The 20,045-nt window shown below is 42.1% G+C and overlaps 2 protein-coding genes across 6 annotated transcripts in view; one reads left to right on the forward strand and one right to left on the reverse strand.

Annotated features, from left to right (window-relative positions):
* PLAGL1 (PLAG1 like zinc finger 1) overlaps positions 1-9,140 on the forward strand; it is a 94,893-nt gene extending 85,753 nt beyond the window's left edge. For 4 of the 5 annotated variants that reach the window (XM_061207314.1, XM_061207313.1, XM_061207315.1 and 1 more), the window contains 2 exons: positions 2,684-3,163; positions 6,947-9,140. In XM_061207314.1, the coding sequence (XP_061063297.1) occupies positions 3,012-3,163; positions 6,947-8,186 (1,392 nt within the window). In that variant the 5' untranslated portion in view covers positions 2,684-3,011 and the 3' untranslated portion in view covers positions 8,187-9,140. The remainder of the gene's footprint in view (positions 1-2,683; positions 3,164-6,946) is intronic. The other variant, XM_061207316.1, reaches the window with a different exon arrangement.
* Positions 9,141-11,345: 2,205 nt separating this feature from the next.
* ZC2HC1B (zinc finger C2HC-type containing 1B) overlaps positions 11,346-20,045 on the reverse strand; it is a 32,297-nt gene continuing 23,597 nt past the window's right edge. Inside the window, exons 6-8 of the mRNA XM_061207194.1 lie at positions 18,575-18,680; positions 11,704-11,789; positions 11,346-11,438 (exon numbers count right to left, since the gene is read on the reverse strand). Of these exons, the coding sequence (XP_061063177.1) occupies positions 11,346-11,438; positions 11,704-11,789; positions 18,575-18,680 (285 nt within the window). The remainder of the gene's footprint in view (positions 11,439-11,703; positions 11,790-18,574; positions 18,681-20,045) is intronic.

Genomic DNA, 20,045 nt, shown 5'->3' on the forward strand with positions numbered 1-20,045 from the left:
CAGTTTGCAGCTGATGGTTTCTGCTTTTAATCCCAGTGTTTATAAATACTACCATGTAGTTGTATGGTGTGTTTTTAGATTACCGAGTGCTTTCAGATCCATCTTGTTTCAGTTGGTTGTCCCTACCAGCTCATTTACATGCATCAGATAGATAACACAAACTGAAACTCAGGACAGCTAACAAAGGGGTGAGCTGGAATTTGAAGTAGGGAATCTTTCTACTGTATTCATAAAACAGATGACTGGATCTACATAAATACCTTCTGTGCTTCAGGGAAACGCCTGAGGGCAGATGAGCAGCCTAGCTGTGCCTGAAGGAAAGGGTAGCCTTGCCTTCATCTCTTTTGACAGTGAAACTGAGAGTGCCTGTGCCTTCCAGTACAGCAGCCACTAGCCTCCTGTGGCTACTTAAAGTTAAATAAGATAAAAATTCCAGTTTCTCAGTATCACATTTTGAGTGTTCAATAGCCATCCATTTCCATCACAGAAAGTTCTGTTGGACACTGGTCATCTCTCATAAAGCAGGAGTTGGGGAGAATGAATTTAAAGTATACATGCAGGGGATTGGTGTAGGTGAGAAGCCAGACCAGCTCCTTCTCCTGAGTGACTAGCGCTATTTTGAGTTCAGCTATAAAGAGAACAAGAAAAAAATGCATTTCAGACTTCATATTGTGTGTACATTTTAATCTCTTAAAATAGACCTGGAAAAAACACAGCAATTTCAAGTGAATGAGTATATTTAATGATGATGATAAATTCTATGCCTTTATAGCTGGGCCAGTATTATAGCCAGACTTAGGCTGGATGAGAAGTAGGACACACCATGAGTCCTGGCAGCAAAATCTCGGCCACACAGGCTAGAATTCCTGGAAGGAATCACTTTGTGGCCAGGGTGGCTGGGATGCCTCAGGCCGGGCGGCGAGGTGCACCGGCAGACGGACGGTGCAGGACAAGGAGCTGGGGGAGAGGGCTTTGGACAGAGCTGGGACGGGGGCTCAGTTCAAGTCACACTTGGTCACAGAGGAATAAGCTCTGTGTGCGTTGCCATCAGAAGGGAGGTTTGGTGCCAAGATGCTAGCTGAGAACGCCGGTGTCCCCGGCTTTGGATCAGTGCTTGAAGCTTCAGGTCAAAGTGCACACGTCAGCTCTGAAGGTTCCAAGCAGGTGGGGCAGGATGGTGAGGGGTGTCTGTCTGGTGCTGGCTCCTTGTGAGCTCTGACCAGACACTGAAAACATCCGAGCTAGTTGATGAGGAACACAAGAAGTTTCCTGCAATTTTTGCCCCTTAAAAAAGGAATGTGTTTGTCTATGTTGCATGTGCTAGGTGCTGATATGTTTAAAGATGCTTGAACTATTATTATCGTAAAATTTCATCTAGCTAGACTCCGGCTTTCTGATCTGAAAGTAACTACAAAGGTAAGTAAAAATTAACTTTTAACAGTAAAGAGCAGCTCTAAAAGAGTTGGCAGTAAATGAATGACTGCAGGGAACAGACGCCTTGAAGACCTGCTGTGATGGGTCAGGTTGCTGTGAGTGCCCTGCTCACTTGACAAAGTTCAGAAAAAGCTGGCCTGGGTACAAAAGCTACTCCAGTGTGTTTAATATAAGCATACAGTACGCTATTTTATTATTTTTTTAATATTGGCACTTGAAAGGTTAATGTCCATTGCCTGAGGATTAACTCTGTCTAGAATAGCACAGGATTCTAGGTAGCCAGGCTTTTACTGTTGTTGTTCATGATGCTGCTTTGGACTCTTAAGGCTTCCAAATGATGGTCTGTTGGTAGAAGAAGAAGAGCCTGGATTTGGGTGATCTGCCTGGGTTGGAAGGGTGGTAATAACTGGGATTGGAGGCAGGTTGAGGCGGCAAGCCCACCTCCTAGGAGTGACCTTCCAACAGGTAGCTGGTCCCCCAGGCTGGGGCTGGGGAATGAGGAAACGTCCCCATAAACGAAAGGGGAAAAGAAGAGTAGAACAGTTTCCTGGAGGTTGGTGCCTGTACATCTAAATGTGCTCTGAGCTCTGCCCGAGCTGTCCCTTTGTCTCCGTGGGAATCTCATCTCCCCTCTAAAGGCACCACATCAGTGAACTAAACTAGCTTTATTCCCACTTTGTTTACATCGTAGACTTGAGTCCTGCACGGTAACCTCACAAATTAACTTATATGTATACAAGTTATTTCGGCTCATCCCCTGGAAGTTTAAACAGGTGTGATAAACAACTTATGTTCTGCCAACAGTGAGTGAAGAGGACTAGCCCATGGCTTGAATAAGCAGGGATGATTTTTTTTTTTTTTCTGTACCAGTAAAACACTTGAACACACTGGGGAGGTTTTTTTGTTTTTTTTCTTTGAATTGGCAGACTGAACTTCACAGTGACCCGAAATTATGGTTTGAAGTCGGTAATACCGACTCTATGGAAATAGCTGTCTCTATCACAAGGGAAAGTGTGCTTCATCTACCATCAAAACACTGTGCACTTGACTCCTGCCACCCAGAAGCACAGACAGGTGGATTTATATGCAGAAGGACCTCTCACAGCACACGGGAAGAGGGAGAGTTGTGCTGCATTCAAGCCATTTAAAGGAACACATTGATTCCGGGGAGTTGATGCTGAACTGGTGGGGGAGGAGAAGCACTGTTTTCAGATGAAATGCAAGGAAACTGTTCCTCTTCTCTCCACAGACAGTTTGGTGATCCAGGACGTGCCCCAGCTCTAGTGATGCAGATTGCCTTTCTGCTCTGGAACCTCATCCATGCCTCAGACTTGCTCCTCTCAACCTGAGACTGCGTGGAAACTGGGATGTGGGAAGCAGGAAGCAGAGACAGTGGTAACTGAGAGGCCCATGTCTGGGTAGAACCAGGTCCGGGACCACAACGCTGCCTCCCCCCTGGCCTGGCGCTCAGCTGCTGTGGCTCTGCTGATGTGCTCAGCACCGTCCTTCTATTTGTACTTAAATGGCACAGCATTTGGTCAGCGCATCTGAAAAGGAAGGTGTGAGAGACAAAGCCCATGGCCACCTACCCCTGCCAATTATGTGGCAAGACGTTCCTCACCCTGGAGAAGTTCACTATCCACAATTATTCCCACTCCAGGGAGCGACCTTACAAGTGCTTGCAGCCAGACTGTGGCAAAGCCTTCATTTCCAGATATAAATTAATGAGGTGAGAGGCTTTAGAAAAGGAATGTACTTTCACACATACCTTTAAAAGGCTTTGCTAGCCCTCAGACCAAACACTGCAGGGGAAAAGGGATGCAGAATGTGGATGCATTTTAGTCTTTATGGCTGTATCTCAAGTGATTACTATAGTTTTTGTATGACAGTTGTGCTTTGCAGTGTCCAGTTCACTTTTTCAACAAATATTTCTTGTGTTCCTACAAGAAGCCAGGCCTAAGGACAGAAAGATGAGAAGACACATGGCTGGGGAGATAGTCATGCAAACACCATTAAAATGTAATCTAAGGGCTTTGACGGAGCTGTGCAGGTGGCGGAGGTTGATGAGACCTGGGGAGGCCCCTCAGCAGGGTCCAGTCTTTAGCTGGGATGTAAAGACTGAATGGGAGGCGACAGTGAGCAGGCTCTGGGAAAGCCCTGAGCCTCGTCCTCGAAGCGCACGTGCGCAGAGGGTAGCGGTGGATGGGAACAGGGGTGAGGCTCAAGACGTAGGGGAGAAGGGAGCACCTCAAAACAGGCCTCGTCTACTGTCCTGAAGGGTTTGTTTTCTTCTGATAAGTCTAAGAACTGAAAAACATGATTTGGTCAGGATGTTAGAAAGATGGCTCTGGTAGTAATTTGGAGAAGAGGGAAGAGGCCCGTAGACTGATCTGCAATCTGTTGTTAACAGTCCAGGTATGAAATATGGAGAGCTTGTCCAGGTTCTGAGAGTGAGCATGGAGGGGAGGGTTCACCTCCGAGCGCTGGCTTTTGGAGGAGTTTCTCAACTTGGCTCTAAAAGCCACCCTGACAAGTGGAATTCTGTTGGGTATACAGATGTTAAGTATGTGCATTTAATCAGATTTTCAAAGGCATCCATGATACAACAGAGGGTAAAAACTACTCTTTTAGGAGATAGGTCCTTTTTTAGAAATAGTACATTTAGTCTGAATTATCAGTACTTCTTGAGTGCCTATTAGGTACTCACTTCCCTGAGGGAAATGAATATATGAGATGTAGTTTCTGCCTGTAAAGGATTTTTATATTATAGAAAGACAATATATACTCAAAATCAGTAAGTCACACAGTAGGCTGATTGACAATGAATGCTGTGTGTGTTATGTACTGAATATATGGTACCTTCAGAGCTATACACACAGAACTGCCACTAATCTATGCCTCTTTTGATACCTGGTTAAGGGAAATGCATCTTTTGCCTCTAATTTTCATGAAATGAACTTTTAACTTTCAGACTAACATATAAATGCATAGGTAAGAGTCAGAATTTAGCAGGACAGAGTTTTCATCTGAGTGGTATGAACACGAACCACGTTATAATTAGATCTGGGAATGCCCCTGGAGGAAGGCACTTGAAAGAATTAAAGAGAGATATAAATTATGGCTCTTAAGAATAGCACTGTTAATAGATGATGTAATATAATAAGCTGATTTGTTAAAATAAGCCTATACACGCCTAAAATTCAAATGTGTTCTGTACATCGGTCGATGTCTAGTAGCCATAAATATGTGTTGAGTGCCTACTGTATGCATCGATTTTGTTGCAAAGGCTTCCTGTTTTGCAACACGCTTCTTATGTGTACACAGTAATTATCCTTACCCGAACACCAAAAGCAGTGTTAGCTGCAGTTAAGCCACAGTGAGGATATTATAACCATGGATAAAGACCAAAACACATATAGGAGATAAATATTTGGAAAAGACAGTGGCGCTAACAGATTACTGGAATGACAGGAATTAGGTGGGATTACTGTGGTAAACCGCACTGAAGAAGATGTCTTAAGCAATATTTAGGAGGTAGGTGGTGGTGGTTCTGAGGAAGGGAAACAACTTGTTCAGCTAAGGGTGTGAAGAGAAGCAAAAAAGGGAAGCAGTGTGCTTCATGCAAGGACGGCCTTCCCTGCTGCAGTCGTCACCGACATTTGTTGCCTCTCTGGCCTGAAGCAGCGATCTAATAAAGGGATAGAAGAGTGGCGAGAGGGCAGGATGCTTTAGGTTTTGCTTTTTTTTTTTTTTTTAAAAGGCAGCATTCCATCCTGTGTCCCTCAGTTGTAACATAAGATCCATTTTATAAGCAGAGGTTGAAGAAGAAAATAACTGACTTGCTTAACTAGAAAAGAGAACATGGGACTTCTTAATACAGCAAAGGATGAAAGCAGTTACATGGAGAGAGCAAAGGGCAGGAACAGTGATTTGGCAAGGCAGACGAAGCCCCAGTGTAAGCAGTTACCCCGGAGGAATTCTAAGATCACTGATGTGGTCCAGGTGACGCCCAAAGACGGTGGTATTTGGTGACTATAGGACAGACTGAAACTGGTGGTTTCTTGGGTTGTGAGGTAAGAGGAAAAGTTAGGGAGGGAAACAAGATGTGGAAGTAATTTCAGCTATAAGATGATCATGTTCTAGATTGGAACTGTTGCATGAGCAGGTGAGGGGGAAATTAAAAGAAGAACTGGATGCCAGGCAGAGGAAAGAGTCAAAAAAGAGGGATGGTAGCTGGTAGAATGTGAAAACTGTTATTGCTCAGGTAAGAGTTGTGTCCCCCTGAGCCTTTCTCATAGGTAGGACAGCAGTAGGACAGGAAAGTGTGGGTAGGAAATACCAGGTCCAGAGTTGTTAACTTGGCACTGATCTACACAGGGGTGATCAATGAAATTTAATCAGGTAAAAATCCTTCACAAAGGAAAAAGGGGAGAGGGACAAGATGCAGAACAGAGCTTTAGGGTTCCTAAACATTAGTGCTGGACCAAGTAGAAAGAAAATAATTGTTTAAATGTCAAGTTTGTTATTTGCCCTCTAGCAGCCTCGAAAAACCCTTTCGACAACCTATGAATGTATTTAAATGCATGTGGAACTTGGAGAGAGACCAGCATCACTTCAGATCCCCCAAATACCTATTGCATTGTCCCCGTTCCTCAACACTGTTTGTACCTGTCTCATAGAACCTGCCGCAGTCAGTGTATGTTTCCCTGTACTGTCCTGGGGTAGCTGCTTAGTCCTTCTAGAAAAAGTCCTTTTGAACTTTGCCGAAGAAATTACCAATGACCTTTAGGAAGCGAGTTGAAGGTGTCTAAGAGGGATCTTGAAGAAACGGAGACGGGCTGCACGCATGTGACATGACAGCCAATAGGAAAGTATTAAACGGCAGAAACTAAGACTTCAGCGTAAAGGTCTCATGGGAGGCAGGAGGCTGACGCTCCGAGAACAGGTGGTGGGCTTGGCATTCTGGGTCCAGTTAGACACTTTCTCTGAGGTTAAAGATGACAAACTTTTTAGCTTTATGTCTAAGGCCTGAACTTTTTGTCTCAACAAAGACCAAGCAGAAATTGTATTAGAAACAGTAAAAATAACAACACTGGGGGGCAGGGGTATGGGGTTCTGTGTAGAAGGCAAATTGGATCACTTCTGGAAATCCAGACATTTTAAGAGTATAGAATAGTCATTTAAACCCCTTCCTGAAAAATATTTCTTCATGATCATATATCCTAAAATGCTTGTATACTTGTATTTGTTTAGAAATCTCTGTGTGTACATTAGGAGAATGTGTTCTCAAAGCGTATTCTTTACAGGTGTGAAAACTGCATCATGTAGTACCTGTTTTTTCATTATACAGTTTATGTGTAGAATCTGGAAAATACAGAAAAGTATTTTAAAACTAAAACACATATACCACCACCTAGAGAAAACTACTATCAACGTTTGAATACTGTTTCTGTATGTTTCTTCAGCTCTTAAAAAACTGGGTCTATTGTGAAATTCTCCCTTCTGCTCCTAGGCACATGGCTACCCACTCACCCCAGAAATCCCACCAGTGTGCTCATTGTGAGAAGACTTTCAACCGGAAAGACCACCTGAAAAACCACCTCCAAACGCACGACCCCAACAAAATGGCCTTTGGGTGTGAGGAGTGTGGGAAGAAGTACAACACCATGCTGGGCTACAAGAGGCACCTGGCCCTCCACGCGGCCAGCAGCGGCGACCTCACCTGTGGGGTCTGTGCCCTGGAGCTAGGGAGCACTGAGGTGCTGCTGGACCACCTCAAGGCCCACGCCGAAGAGAAGCCCCCTAGTGGAGCCAAGGAAAAGAAGCACCAGTGCGACCACTGTGAAAGATGCTTCTACACCCGGAAAGACGTGCGGCGCCACCTGGTGGTCCACACAGGCTGCAAGGACTTCCTGTGTCAGTTCTGTGCCCAGAGGTTTGGGCGCAAAGACCACCTCACGCGACACACCAAGAAGACACACTCACAGGAGCTGATGAAAGAGAGTCTGCAGTCCGGAGACCTTCTGAACACCTTCCACTCCATCTCTCCCCAGTTCCAACTGAAGGCTGCCCCACTGCCTCCTTTCCCTCTAGGGGCTCCTGCACAGAACGGGCTTGCAAGCGGCCTGCCAGCTGAGGTACACAGCCACACCCACGGCCCCTCGGAGCAAACCTCCCAGCCTGTACCAGCGCTGCCAGAGCTCCTGGCCCCGCTCCACCCCGTAGCATCCCCCAGCTCTCCTCCCCCACCCCTCCAGAATCACAAGTACAACACCAGTTCTACCTCATACTCCCCACTTGCAAGCCTGCCCCTCAAAGCGGATACTAAAGGATTTTGCAATACCAATTTGCTTGAGGACTTGCCTCTGCAAGAGCCTCAGTCACCTCACAAGCTCAACCCAGGTTTTGATCTGGCTAAGGGAGGTGCTGGTAAAGTAAACCTGCCCAAGGAGCTACCTGCAGACGCTGTGAACCTAACAATACCTGCCTCTTTGGACCTTTCCCCTCTGTTGGGCTTCTGGCAGCTGCCCCCTCCTGCTACCCAAAATGCCTTTGGGAACAGCAGTCTCACCCTGGGGCCTGGGGAATCTCTGCCCCACAGGTTAAGCTGTCTGGGGCAGCAGCAACAAGACCCCGCACTCGCCATGAGCACTATGAGCCTGGGCCAGCTCCCCCTGCCCCCCATCCCCCACGTTTTCCCAGCTGGCACTGGTTCAGCTATCCTGCCTCATTTCCACCATGCATTCAGATGACTGACTGGTTTTTAAAGCGTACCTTTCTTATTCCGGAAGATGTTTTAAGAAGCATTTTAAACATCAGTTAGTTACGATACAAGGAAAGAGTTAGAAAGCAGGACTAGAATATGCCTTATTCAGTGATGACTGGCTTGAGAGAAAGAAGAGAGTTCTCGAACTGCATGTATTGTGCCAATCTGTCCTGAGTATTCATGCTTTGTACCAAATTTAATAAGCAAGTATTCTTTAATGGAACTGCAACCATTGTCATAACCGACATCCATACGAGGGCTGCTATATATAGGTGTTTGTCAAATTGAACTTAATCGTAAGCCATGATCATAATAATGTTAACTAAATAACTTTATGTGGCACTGCCTAGTAAGGGAACTATGGAAAGGTTTGGATTTCTCCAAAATGGGAGAATTTTTAAAATAAGAAAATAACCTTTATATTGCATATTATGACTAGGCTGTGTATTTCTTTTCAGGGATTTTTCTACCTTCAGGGTTGGATGTAGTTTAGTTACTATTGCCATAGCCAACCTATAGTTTTACAGAAACAATTTCTTGTGGAATAATAGATGTCTCCATTTTAAAAAAGCATTTTAAATGTAGTTTGAATATTTTCCACAGGATGCTACAATGTGAGTTATCACTTCATTTATCTTAAAAGACTAAACTGATTGTCAGTTACATCTGACAGAAAAAAAAAAAAAAAATCACTGTGTAACCAGGTTAAGTGGTAAAATAATCCAGGCGTCAGTCAAAAAAAGCATTTTACTGACTTTAATATTGATTATATTTTTAACAGGAATTTAAGAATATTACTGGAATTAAAAAAAATATATATATATATATATATTAAACAAGAATTTCCTTTGCTCTGTCTGGCTTAAAATACTACTCTGCTTAAGTATTTTTAATCACCAATAAGTAAATGCATTTTAAAATTCATCATTTAAGTCAATATTAGTTTTATTCAAAAAAGATAACGTTTTACAATGTAACTATAATCTATCTCTTGAATTTGGTATCTAATGAGTTTTTAAAATATAAAACCTAACCTTTTTTTTAAAGCTCCTTTGTCTTTTGTGTTTAGAGGCTTTCTATATGAAGATATATCTTACATATAATAAACTCTACAAATTCTGCAAATGGCTTGATTAATTTTTATATACAACCACACCGCGGAACTATCCACACGGAGATGATAGAAAACAGTTCCAGCTCCTTAGCCGGCTCCCTCATGCCCCCTCCTGGTCATTACATCCCCTACAGAAACTACTATTCTGACCTCTACTCAGCATCTATTAGAAACTAACCCCCCCCCCACCTTTTTTTTTTTTTGAGTAAAATAATTATGATTTAAGGTAGGAGCTTGTATGTTTCATTAAATTCACAGTGCTAAGAACTTATTTCTAAAAATTACTCTATAACATTCTGAATCCTTCCAGAATGCTATGTAATTTATTTCTGATATATAGGTCAGAATACTAGCTACTGAAGTTTTGTCTAGGCTAGGCTACCATGATCCCGTTTTACAGTGGTGTTTACTATTAATTTCTAGTACAAATTAGAAATTATTTCATATTGGGATTTCTTCAGAAAATATGCCCCCATAATACTGTTTATTTTTGCTTGTTTTACCTCTAAATAGGGTGGGGTTGGGTAGAGAAAGGGAAACCTTGAGTTCGTTTGCCCATTAAAGCAGCATATTAGCCAAATGTGAGAAACCGTGGTTCACGGTCCTTAAAGGTGATGCTGATGACCATAAAGGGTGGGAGGCATTGTAGATAAGCTACCTGGGGCTGGGCTGTTGCATGTGTGGAACTGACATGGTGGGTCCTTAAACTACGGTTTCACTTGAGGGGAAGAAATGAGACAGAGAGACACAGGTTACCTCGTCAGTAGGAATCCACTGCTCTGGGATGTCTAAGTTCCCAAATCCACTCTTACCTCTCCAAGGGAAGGCAATCTCCCAGAGCAAGCGGAGGGTGGTAGAATGGCAGCTCCCCTCAGCTAAAGCTTCCCAAATTCCATTTACAGAAGCTTCCATGAATACTTTTATGTGGCTTACGAGTCTTCAGTCAATTCCGGAACACATACCTGATTTACCTGAGCATAAAACATAGCATTTAGTTCCCAAAACACAGATCCTAAGACTTTCAGATGTCGTGTTTGCTGTACCACAGGTGGGAGTAGGTTGGTATTCTCCTAATTAGACAGAAAAAAATGGCTTACTCCTAAATAAAATTCCGAGTTTAATAAAAGGTAAAAAAATTCTTAGATTAAAAAGCATGAGTTAAGTATAAATGACTCTACAAAAAGAGTTTACTAACCCTTAAGATGACCAAGAGAAAAAAATAGTAGAGACACCACCTCCCAACAGAGCTACATAAACCAATGGTGAAATGAACAGTTGACTTCCAAGTTGGCCGTGATAAATAAACGGCCTGAGGCCACTTAGAGCGTCCTCTCCACAGGGTGGGAAGGTTACTGGAACCTGTTCCTTCCACTGTAGTGTTCCCCCAAAACCAACTGTGTACACTGGTATATGTGAGACAATTCTACATGGTATACAGATGGACATTTAAAATAGGAGTGGTTACTAATTATGGTTCAGTGTTCATTAGAAGCAAATAACAAAGCTGAGATTTCACAGCTATTATATAAAGCTAGGTAAAAAATGATTTTCCTAGAAAGCAATAATGTTAGTACACCAAAGACTGTTTCACTAAAAGTTTCTAATATCAAAGCAACGTTTTCTTTAAAAGCTTACTAAATGTCCACTTAAAAAAAAAAGCTTCAAGTGAATCTTTAAATCAAGCATTATCATACAGGTTGATGTGTTGTTTAATGATTTGGGGGGAAAATTTTGAAGGGAGTGGATAAGAAAATTTGAAGCTAGTTTTTACTTGTTCTACATGATGTCTCAAGAGAAATCATGGGCATATAAACAGATGCCCCCCCTTCCTTCCCCTTAGGTGGCTTTCCTGGGTACACAGCCATCCAGGCTGAGGACTTTTAGGGAGCCAGTCCGAAAGCAGAAAGAAAAGGCATTTACTTTAGAACTTCGTTGTTTCCACATTGAGAATGTTAAGTAATATAGGCCTCTTTAAATTTTTAATTGTTTTAACAATTCACATATCAAAAAGCCTCCAACTTCATAGCAGTCCTATTCAGTGTCAATCTCAGGGAACTGTCCTTCTTTGGAAAAAGGGACAGGGCAGTAACCTTCCAGGTCAAAATGAAAAATCATTCCCCTTTCCTGTTAAATCCAAGAAACAAAATGAAGAATCATTCCCCTTTCCTGTTAAATCCAAGAAACAAAAACTGAGTGTCATTTCAAACTGTATGTTTAACGAAAGAGTAAATTTCAAGAACATACATTTTAGTAACCCAAATCAGGATTTGTCCAAATTCCTCTTTGATTGGCCTGCTATGGATTCGTTCTCTTAAAGGCTCATTAACTGTCTTGCCCATTGGATGATCGGCAACACCTGGATTAGAGGTTAATTTTTTTTTTTTCTTACCTGGCCTCTAGGAGTTAATCTTTTTTTAGAAGATTTAGTAAATCCTTGTCTGAATTTTGCTCCAGAAGCAGGGTCCACTGCTAATCCTTTGCAGACATAAACAGATTTGTTATTATGTAAAAGCAAACATTAGCAACAACAGAAAAAAGGAATGATTACGAAATCCTCACACTGGATTCAAAAATCTCTATTCTTCTTTTGTTTAGTTTTGTAGCTATAGACAAGTTCTCAGTCCCCATCCTGGGCCAAATAATAAGGAAAACAGAAACTGTCTCAGGAGGCTTCTCTCCTCTACCCCTAGGCCTTCACTTACCCGTGGATGGGCCCTTGGACCACCACCTCAGTGGCCCACCATTTATACAAGCTGACCCTCAATACCTCTCCCCACTACTGCCCTGGCTTTCAAAATGTACCCTGAGTATTTCATGTCTTCACAATTCTTTGCCTGCTTTCATGCTAGAAAGGGTTTGATAAGCCTTATGGAAGCATGAGATGCCTTCCCTCCCAGGGGTTATTTACACAGTGATGGACTCAATCCCCAAACAGGACTGTTTTCCTTCGTGTCCAACAGCACTGCTAGGTATGGAGATGTAGGAGTTTATGGATATAGGCATACCATACCATACTCTGTTTTAAAGGACCACATGGTATGGGATGGGATTCTCAAGGAAATCATTAAAAAAAAAAAAAAAAAAAAAAAAGAATTAGTGCTCTCTGTCCTAGAGGCCTCCTTTCTAATCAGTGTTTTACGAAGGGGGAATAACCAAATAACCCAAGGCAATTGTGAATCAATATCAAAGAACACAGGATAGAAAGAACTCAGTGTTCATATTACCCAAAGATCTCCAAGTTTTATTTTTTCCAAGGAATCAGCAACTGACCCTTCAATACTCATTACATTTGCTATGCAATTAGGTTAGGTAAGGACGGGAGGCTAGTGCAGGGAAGATGCTTATAACCCTGATCAAATCCACTGGCTCCAGACACCAAAGCAGAACCTACACCAACAAAACTTTATAGGCAATTCACTAAATATATGAAGCAACGCAGCTCTAGGACCCAGAACTACATTTTCACAGTGATCTTAGTCTCTCTGTATAAAGGTGCTGGAGAAGCTGCTGCCCAGAGGTACCTTCCCTGTAAATCTGTCACTCTTATATCAAAACCCTTGAGAAAATAGCCATGTAGATATTTGCTGACTAGGCTATAAACTCAGTTTCCATCTGAACATTAGAATCTTCGTGAGAATGAAGGAAGAGCCACACCTTTTTCTAAAACAATTTCCTAACATGTATCTACTAAATAATACATACCTACTAAATAAAATATAATATATACTAGTATATACTATGTACTAAATAATGTAATATATAATAATATATAAATATATGTTTATATAATTATCTCCTTAATCTTTATATTTTTTGACCCAGTTTTCCCAAAGTAGATAAAGATTTGCTTGGCTCTACCATTTCCTATTAAAAATTACTTGTGCAAGTTGCTTTTCCTCTCTGTGCTTTCCTCACCTGTAAACTAGGGATATGAATAATATGTCTACTCCCCTGTGTTACTTTGAGGATTAATGAAGATTAATATATGAAGAGCTTAGAAGAGTGTACAGCTAAGCATGGGCTACTGTCCATGAAGAAGGGAGATATTCAGTACAGCAAAAAAGTAGAAACAACCTACCTATTCAAGTCAGGAAAACAGATAAACAAGTTCCACTGTATTTTTGTGATATGATACTATGTTTTTAAAGAAACTCTTTGCCATAGGGAAATGTTCAAAGTTTGTTAGTGAAAAAAATCAGGATGTGTACACAGACTATGATCCTAGCTTTGATAAAAGGAAAACAAAAAAGGAGTATAAAGAGAAAAAATGAAGAGAGATATCAATGTTAACAGGGTGTGGAATTATGGATGTTTTTTATTTTCTTTACACTTTTTCTTTATACCATTTCTTTATACCATTTTCCAGTATCTTCTACAGTAAGCATTAATTTCTTACACGGCAATTAAAAAAAAATGCTCCTTCTCAAGAGACATTTTTGCAGACTAACTTAAAGTGTCTAGAACCAAAAAGTTTCTAGGTCATCATAATAGTCTAATTTACACAGATGCACGGGCCTGGGGATGTGACACCAGCATCGGCGTTAATCACATATAGTCTGGACATCTCGCCAAGCATTTACAGCCCTCCTTGCTCTACTGCCAGCCTTCCATTCTAACTTTAACCCCAGTTCTTCTCCGTGCTTTGGCCAAATGGGCCATTTGTTTCCAGAGTATGCCCTCTGCATTCTTACTTCCATATCTTTGCTCATTGCTTCTGCAACTTTTCTCCATTGGTCAAAACCTAGCTCACCCTGGGACTTCCCTGGTGGTGAAATGGATAAGACTCCGTGCTCCCATGAATGGATAAAGAAGATGTGGCACATATATACAATGGAATATTATTCAGCCATAAAAAGAAACGAAATTGAGTTATTTGTAGTGAGGTGGATGGACCTAGAGTCTGTCATACAGAGTGAAGTAAGTCAGAAAGAGAAAAATAAATACTGTATGCTAACACATATATATGGAATCTAAAAAAAAAATGGTTATGAAGAACCTAGGGGCAGGACAGGAATAAAGATGCAGACATAGAGAATGGACTTGAGGACACGGGGAGGGGGAAGGGTAAGCTAGGACGAAGTGAGAGAGTGGCATGGACTTACATATACTACCAAATGTAAAACAGATAGCTAGTGGGAAGCAGCCACATAGCAAAGGGAGATCAGCTTGGTGCTTTGTGACCACCTAGAGGGGTGGGATAGGGAGTGTGGGAGGGAGATGCAAGAGGGAGGAGATATGGGGATATATGTATATCTATAGCTGATTCACTTTGTTATAAGGCAGAAACTAACACACCATTGTAAAGCAATTATACTCCAATAAAGATGTTAAAAAAAAAAATAGTAAGAGAAAAAAAAAAAAGACTCCGTGCTCCCAATGCAGGGGGCCTGGGTTCAATCCCTGGTCAGGGAACTAGATCCCACATGCATGCTGCAACTAAGAGTTCGCATGCCACACTAAGGAGACCACATGCCTCACCTAAGGAGCTGGCGAGCTGCAACTAAGGAGCCGGCAAGCCACAACTAAGGAGCCCGCCTGCCACAACTAAGACCCAGCACAATTAATAAATTAAAAACAAAACAAAACAAAGAAACTGAGGCTGAGCTAAAAAAAAAATGTAGCTCATCCTGAAAGCTCATCCCAAATGCTTCTACCTCTATGAAGCTTCCTCTCTCTCAGAATGTCACCTCCTCCATAAAGCCTCCTCAGCAAAGTTGATCTCTTGATTCCCTTAGGACTTTTATATCCCACTGTTAAATATTAGATATAATAATTATTGACTGCCTCTCCTCCTAGACTTTTTAAAGAATCCATGGGTATAAGAAACAGCCATACACAATAACTATGTGCTGAGTGAATGAATCCTTTTGAACATCCATGGCAGCTGTGTATCAACTTCATGTAACGTCACATGTTCTCTTGGGCAGAGATTTTCCTGTACATACATAACTTCTTAGAAGACTCTGGGATGGATAAGGATTGTGCCTGACACACATTTCCCCTGACTGTGAATTCAGAACAAAATGTTATAAATGAGAGATTCTATATGCTTATTTTACTCAAGAGAGTTGAAGAATGATAGCCAGAGTTTTAGAGGGCTAACTACCAGCTAGATGAAGACAGTAAAGGATTTATGTGGAAGGCGAGTGACACCAAGTAGCCTAACTATCGACTGGCAATCTAGAAATAGCAAGATCAACAACAATTTTTAAAAGACCCTCATATTACAAATAGATTAATACTGACCAGAACAAAAACAATGGCCAGCAAATGTGAATCTGATTCACATAAGGGCCTGTTTACATTAGTGAGAGGGACTCAGTGCTTCTCTCCAAGCCGTAAAGAGTTTTGAAAATCAACCTCCCGCCAGTAGACTTCTGCTCCCTCCCCAGAATGGCTCCGAACGAAATGTGACTAATTTAAAGGCACACTAACCCTGACAATTTTAATTTTAAATGTAAACAGGTGAGGCCACAGGAAAGAATAGAAATTAAATTGAAAAAGCATCTTAAGCCTGAAATAAAATAAAAAGCTACCTCTTAAAGCTAATTAACAGGACAATTCTATCATATGCCAGTAATCTAAGTGAGAAATTATAGACTCAAGATACCCACTTTTCTCCAACATATTTCATTCAAAAAGTATTTACTGAGCACTTCATAACTGCCGTAAACAATTCTAACAGCTAGGGATACAGCAGCACAATACAAAATAGACCAAGCAGAGAGATCCCTGCCTTCTTGAAACTTACATCCCTTTTTCTGGGGGTGGGGGGACAGGAAGGAGATAAACAAACCTGTAATGAATATTAGATGATGATGCATGCCATTTTGAAAAACTACAAAGCGAATTATGGAGGCCTTGATCACTTCTAAATACAGAGGGTGTGGGCGAGGCGCACCGGGAAGAGGACACTCAGCAGAGAACTGGAGGGAGGGAGGGGGGGAGGGAGGGAGACAGCAGTGCAGATCAGTGAGGGAGGGTTCTGGTTTTCAGCAGAGGGGCAGCCCGTGCAAAGGCCCTGAGCCAGGAGTGAGCAGGACTGAGAGGAAACAGTGGACGGCGAGGTCAGGTGGTGGCACAGAACCCAGTGTGGGCCCTGCCGGACTCTGCCTTTTACTTAGCAACATCACAGTAGCTATAAACCACCGTTAACTAGTCAAGAACAAATATAATACCATTTTGCTTAGATCTGCTGGCCTACTCCTGTCTCCTAGTGTATCAGAATGGTGTCTTTGTAGCGTCCCGCTTAATGCCACATACTGGGACACGGGACTGCTAAGCCCTAATTCAGGACCTTTCCACTGGTGCCTTGCTGCTGCTTTAAAGAAATTATTTAGTTCACGGAAGGAAACTCTTCCCCTATTTTCAACACTACGCCTGTCTCCCCCGATTCCCAGTCTCTTTCCAGGTTTACTAGAGCAGGGAATGCAAATCCTGGACTCCGAGGCTGTACTCAGATTTGACTTGGCGCACTGTCAGAGTTGTCTAATCCCGATGAATTAAGAAATATTCCCTCTTGGCAAATAAGCTTCAACCTCAAAATCAAAGGGATGTTTTCCACTGGAAGGGAAGCATTATAATATGTTCGTTGAAAAAATAAGAAAAGAAGCCACAGTAGAAAGAAACTGTCTTTTCTGAAGGACACTAATTGTTACACTTTAGAAAAAAGCTTGTTAGTGGAAGTTTTACCAAAAGAACACATATATAATTTGAATTATTTTTGTTCTAAGTGAAAACTAAAACCTACCCCATTGTTAAGTTTTTACAGATCAGGAAAAAACTAATGATTTGAGTTTAGATGGCTGTGGGGAAATTTTTAAAATATTAATTCAATTTTTAAACCCATGATAAGCAACTCATGAGGAATTTAAAAACTAATGATAAAAATTTCTACTGCTATTATTACTTTGACTGTGAAACTGGCACTTCTTATTCTGGTTCTGATAATACCTTCAAAATAAGACTTGTGACCAGATGGGCCAATATGATCACGAATTAATTCATACTGCCTTCACAGTACATGCTGATCATAAAGAAGAATGCCCATTACTACTAATGCAGCTCAATGAAGAGAGAAAGCACAGTAGATATCTAATCCAGCTCTGCTGTTTACCAGTTGTGTGCCTTAACTGAGCCTCAGTTTCCTTTTCCATAGATTAAAACATTTGGAGGACTATTGCGAGGATTAAATGAAATGGGTCAAGCATATAGTAAGTACTATAATGGTGGTCATACCTTTCCGCTACTTTGAAGAAATTATTTCATTCTAGGGAGGAAATTCTTCCCTTTTTTCTTTTTTTCCAGCCTTACTGAGATCTAATTGAATATATGTATAAGTGTAAGGTGTACAATATGATAACTGATACATGTATATATTGCAAAATGATCACAATAAGGTTAGTTAACACACCCCTCACCTCACATAGTTACTTTAGTGTGTATGTGGTAAGAACATTTAAGATCTACTCTCTTAGCAGTTTTTAAGTGTATAATACAGTACTGTTAACTAGAGTCACCATGCTGTACTTCAGATCCCCAGAACTTATTCATCTTATTACTGGAAGTTTGTACCCTTTGACCAACATCTCCCCATTTCTCCCACCCTACCCTCCACCCATGGCAACCACCATTCTATTCTCTGTTTTTACGAGTTTAACTTTTTAAGGTTCCACACATAAGTGAGGGCATACAGTATTTGTCCTCCTTCTCTCCGACTTACTTCACTTAGCATAATGCCCTCCAGGTTTATCCGTGTTGTCGAAAATGGAAGGATTTCCTTTTCTTTTTATTGCTGAATAATATATACCCCATCTTTATCCATTCATCCATCAACGGACACGTCAGTTGTTTCTATATCTTGGCTATTTGAAAAATGCTGTAATGAACATGGGAGTATGGATATCTCTCTGAGACAGTGATTTCATCTTCTTCCCTTATTTTCAACACAAAACCTGGCACACTGCCATCTCCCATCCTTAATCTCTTTTTAATTTTACCAGAACAGAGAACATTGGTTCTAGACCCCGCTGTTGTAATCAGATCTGACCTTGTACATTGTCAGAGTTGTCTAATCCTGGTAAATTAGGAAATATCCTTTCTTGGCAAATAAGTTTTAACCTCAAACAAACCCACATATCTTTATATCCCAAAGCAACTTTGGATGTCATAGCTTTTGCTGACTGCCAGCAAATCCCAAAGCCAACAGTGGCCCCCTCTGACTCTGTCATTCGATAGTTGAGATGCTCACTCCAACTCACCTGGCCTGGTTGGGACCACACCGGCCTCCAGGGCCCTGTTCTGCAGCAGAGCTCCCACAGCACTGGTTACAGTTGTTCCTTTTTCTGGACTCATCTGAACCCTACCCTACAGAGAGAGAGAGAGAGAGACAGAAAGACAGAGAGACAGAGAGAGAGGGGGCAGAGGGGACGAGTTCTGTCACCTCAGGTAGCACACAGGATGTAAAGCTGCCTCCCCTTCACCAGCAGCAGGCTGGAGCCATGTCCGGGACCTGCGACACCCGGGGGAGGGGGACACGCACACCCTGCACCTTAGTAGCCTCATTCCTGTCCTCCCTGCTGGGGCTCAAAACCATGTTTTAGAGCTTTCATTCCATAATCAAGCCCTCGGTGGAGTGGTGATATGTTAATCCTGTAAAATTAGTTGTATGGAGACATAAGAAATCACTTAATGTCAATAAGGATAGTTACGGAACATTTTAGTTTTTCATTACACTTGAAGATGATTTTGTTTTTAAATACATGAACAGAGAAGAAAAACAGACACTGGCAGGCAGCAAGTGTTTTAAACATGGAATTCCAACGTCTCCATGCCGCTCCCCTCCCTGCTGAGCAGCAGTAGCCCAAGAGCCACATTCACACAGAAGAAGGACCGAGAGGTTCCTTGGGAGCTCCTCTGTGCACTCCTCTCTACCTCACTACTGATCCCTCCACATCTCCATGGCAACTCCAGTATAAAGATAACCTGTTCCTCCAAGTGAGACTCCTCACTTGGGCGAGGATAGCTAGGAGGCTAGAGCAGGCAGCTCATCCCCAGCCACACAAAGAAAGCTATTTTCAGAGGTCCATATTGGTCTCTTTCGGTTAAGGGTATAACACATTTTTATACTCGATTATGTTTAAAATAGAAACACATTTCAGCTGTGCTGTTAACAGCCCTTCAAAACTGAAACACCACCTCCCTTTTTGTTCTCCTTCTGAATAAGCTCCACTATTAGGCAGGGCCCCAGAGTGGTGAAGCTGGCATAAGGGAAACAGCGCTGCTGTTCAAATACACTCTACAGCGAGTTTACTCAGAAAGCAAGCAATGCAGAAAGCAAGCAATTTTTCTTGTGTGTTCCCAATCACCACTTAGCTCTGGAAAACAAGGAGAGGAACAGGGCCAAGTCACTGGCTGCACTCAGGACAGCCAGCTGGCCTCCTTCTTCAGGAATAAAAAGCGCTTCCGTCCGCTGCTTCCCTCTGCTCCCCTTGGGCCCCCTGACGCCCACTAACTCTGTGGACTGGTTAGAAGAATCGTTCCAAGAAACATAACGCACCCTTTACTGCTTTAGGAAGTATAGGTAGAGTTGTCCTTTTTCCAAAACTAAGTTGAAGTCAAGTCCAAAGCAGTCATATTCCCCCCCCCCAATTGTGGTGCCTCTCCCACTATAGGAAAAGACCACGAGAGAGGGGAAGGAGGGCGGGGCAATGTGGAAAGAGGAAAAGGCCG

This window comes from Eubalaena glacialis, chromosome 12, assembly GCF_028564815.1.
Source record: "Eubalaena glacialis isolate mEubGla1 chromosome 12, mEubGla1.1.hap2.+ XY, whole genome shotgun sequence".
Classification (NCBI taxonomy): Eukaryota; Metazoa; Chordata; class Mammalia; order Artiodactyla; family Balaenidae; genus Eubalaena; species Eubalaena glacialis.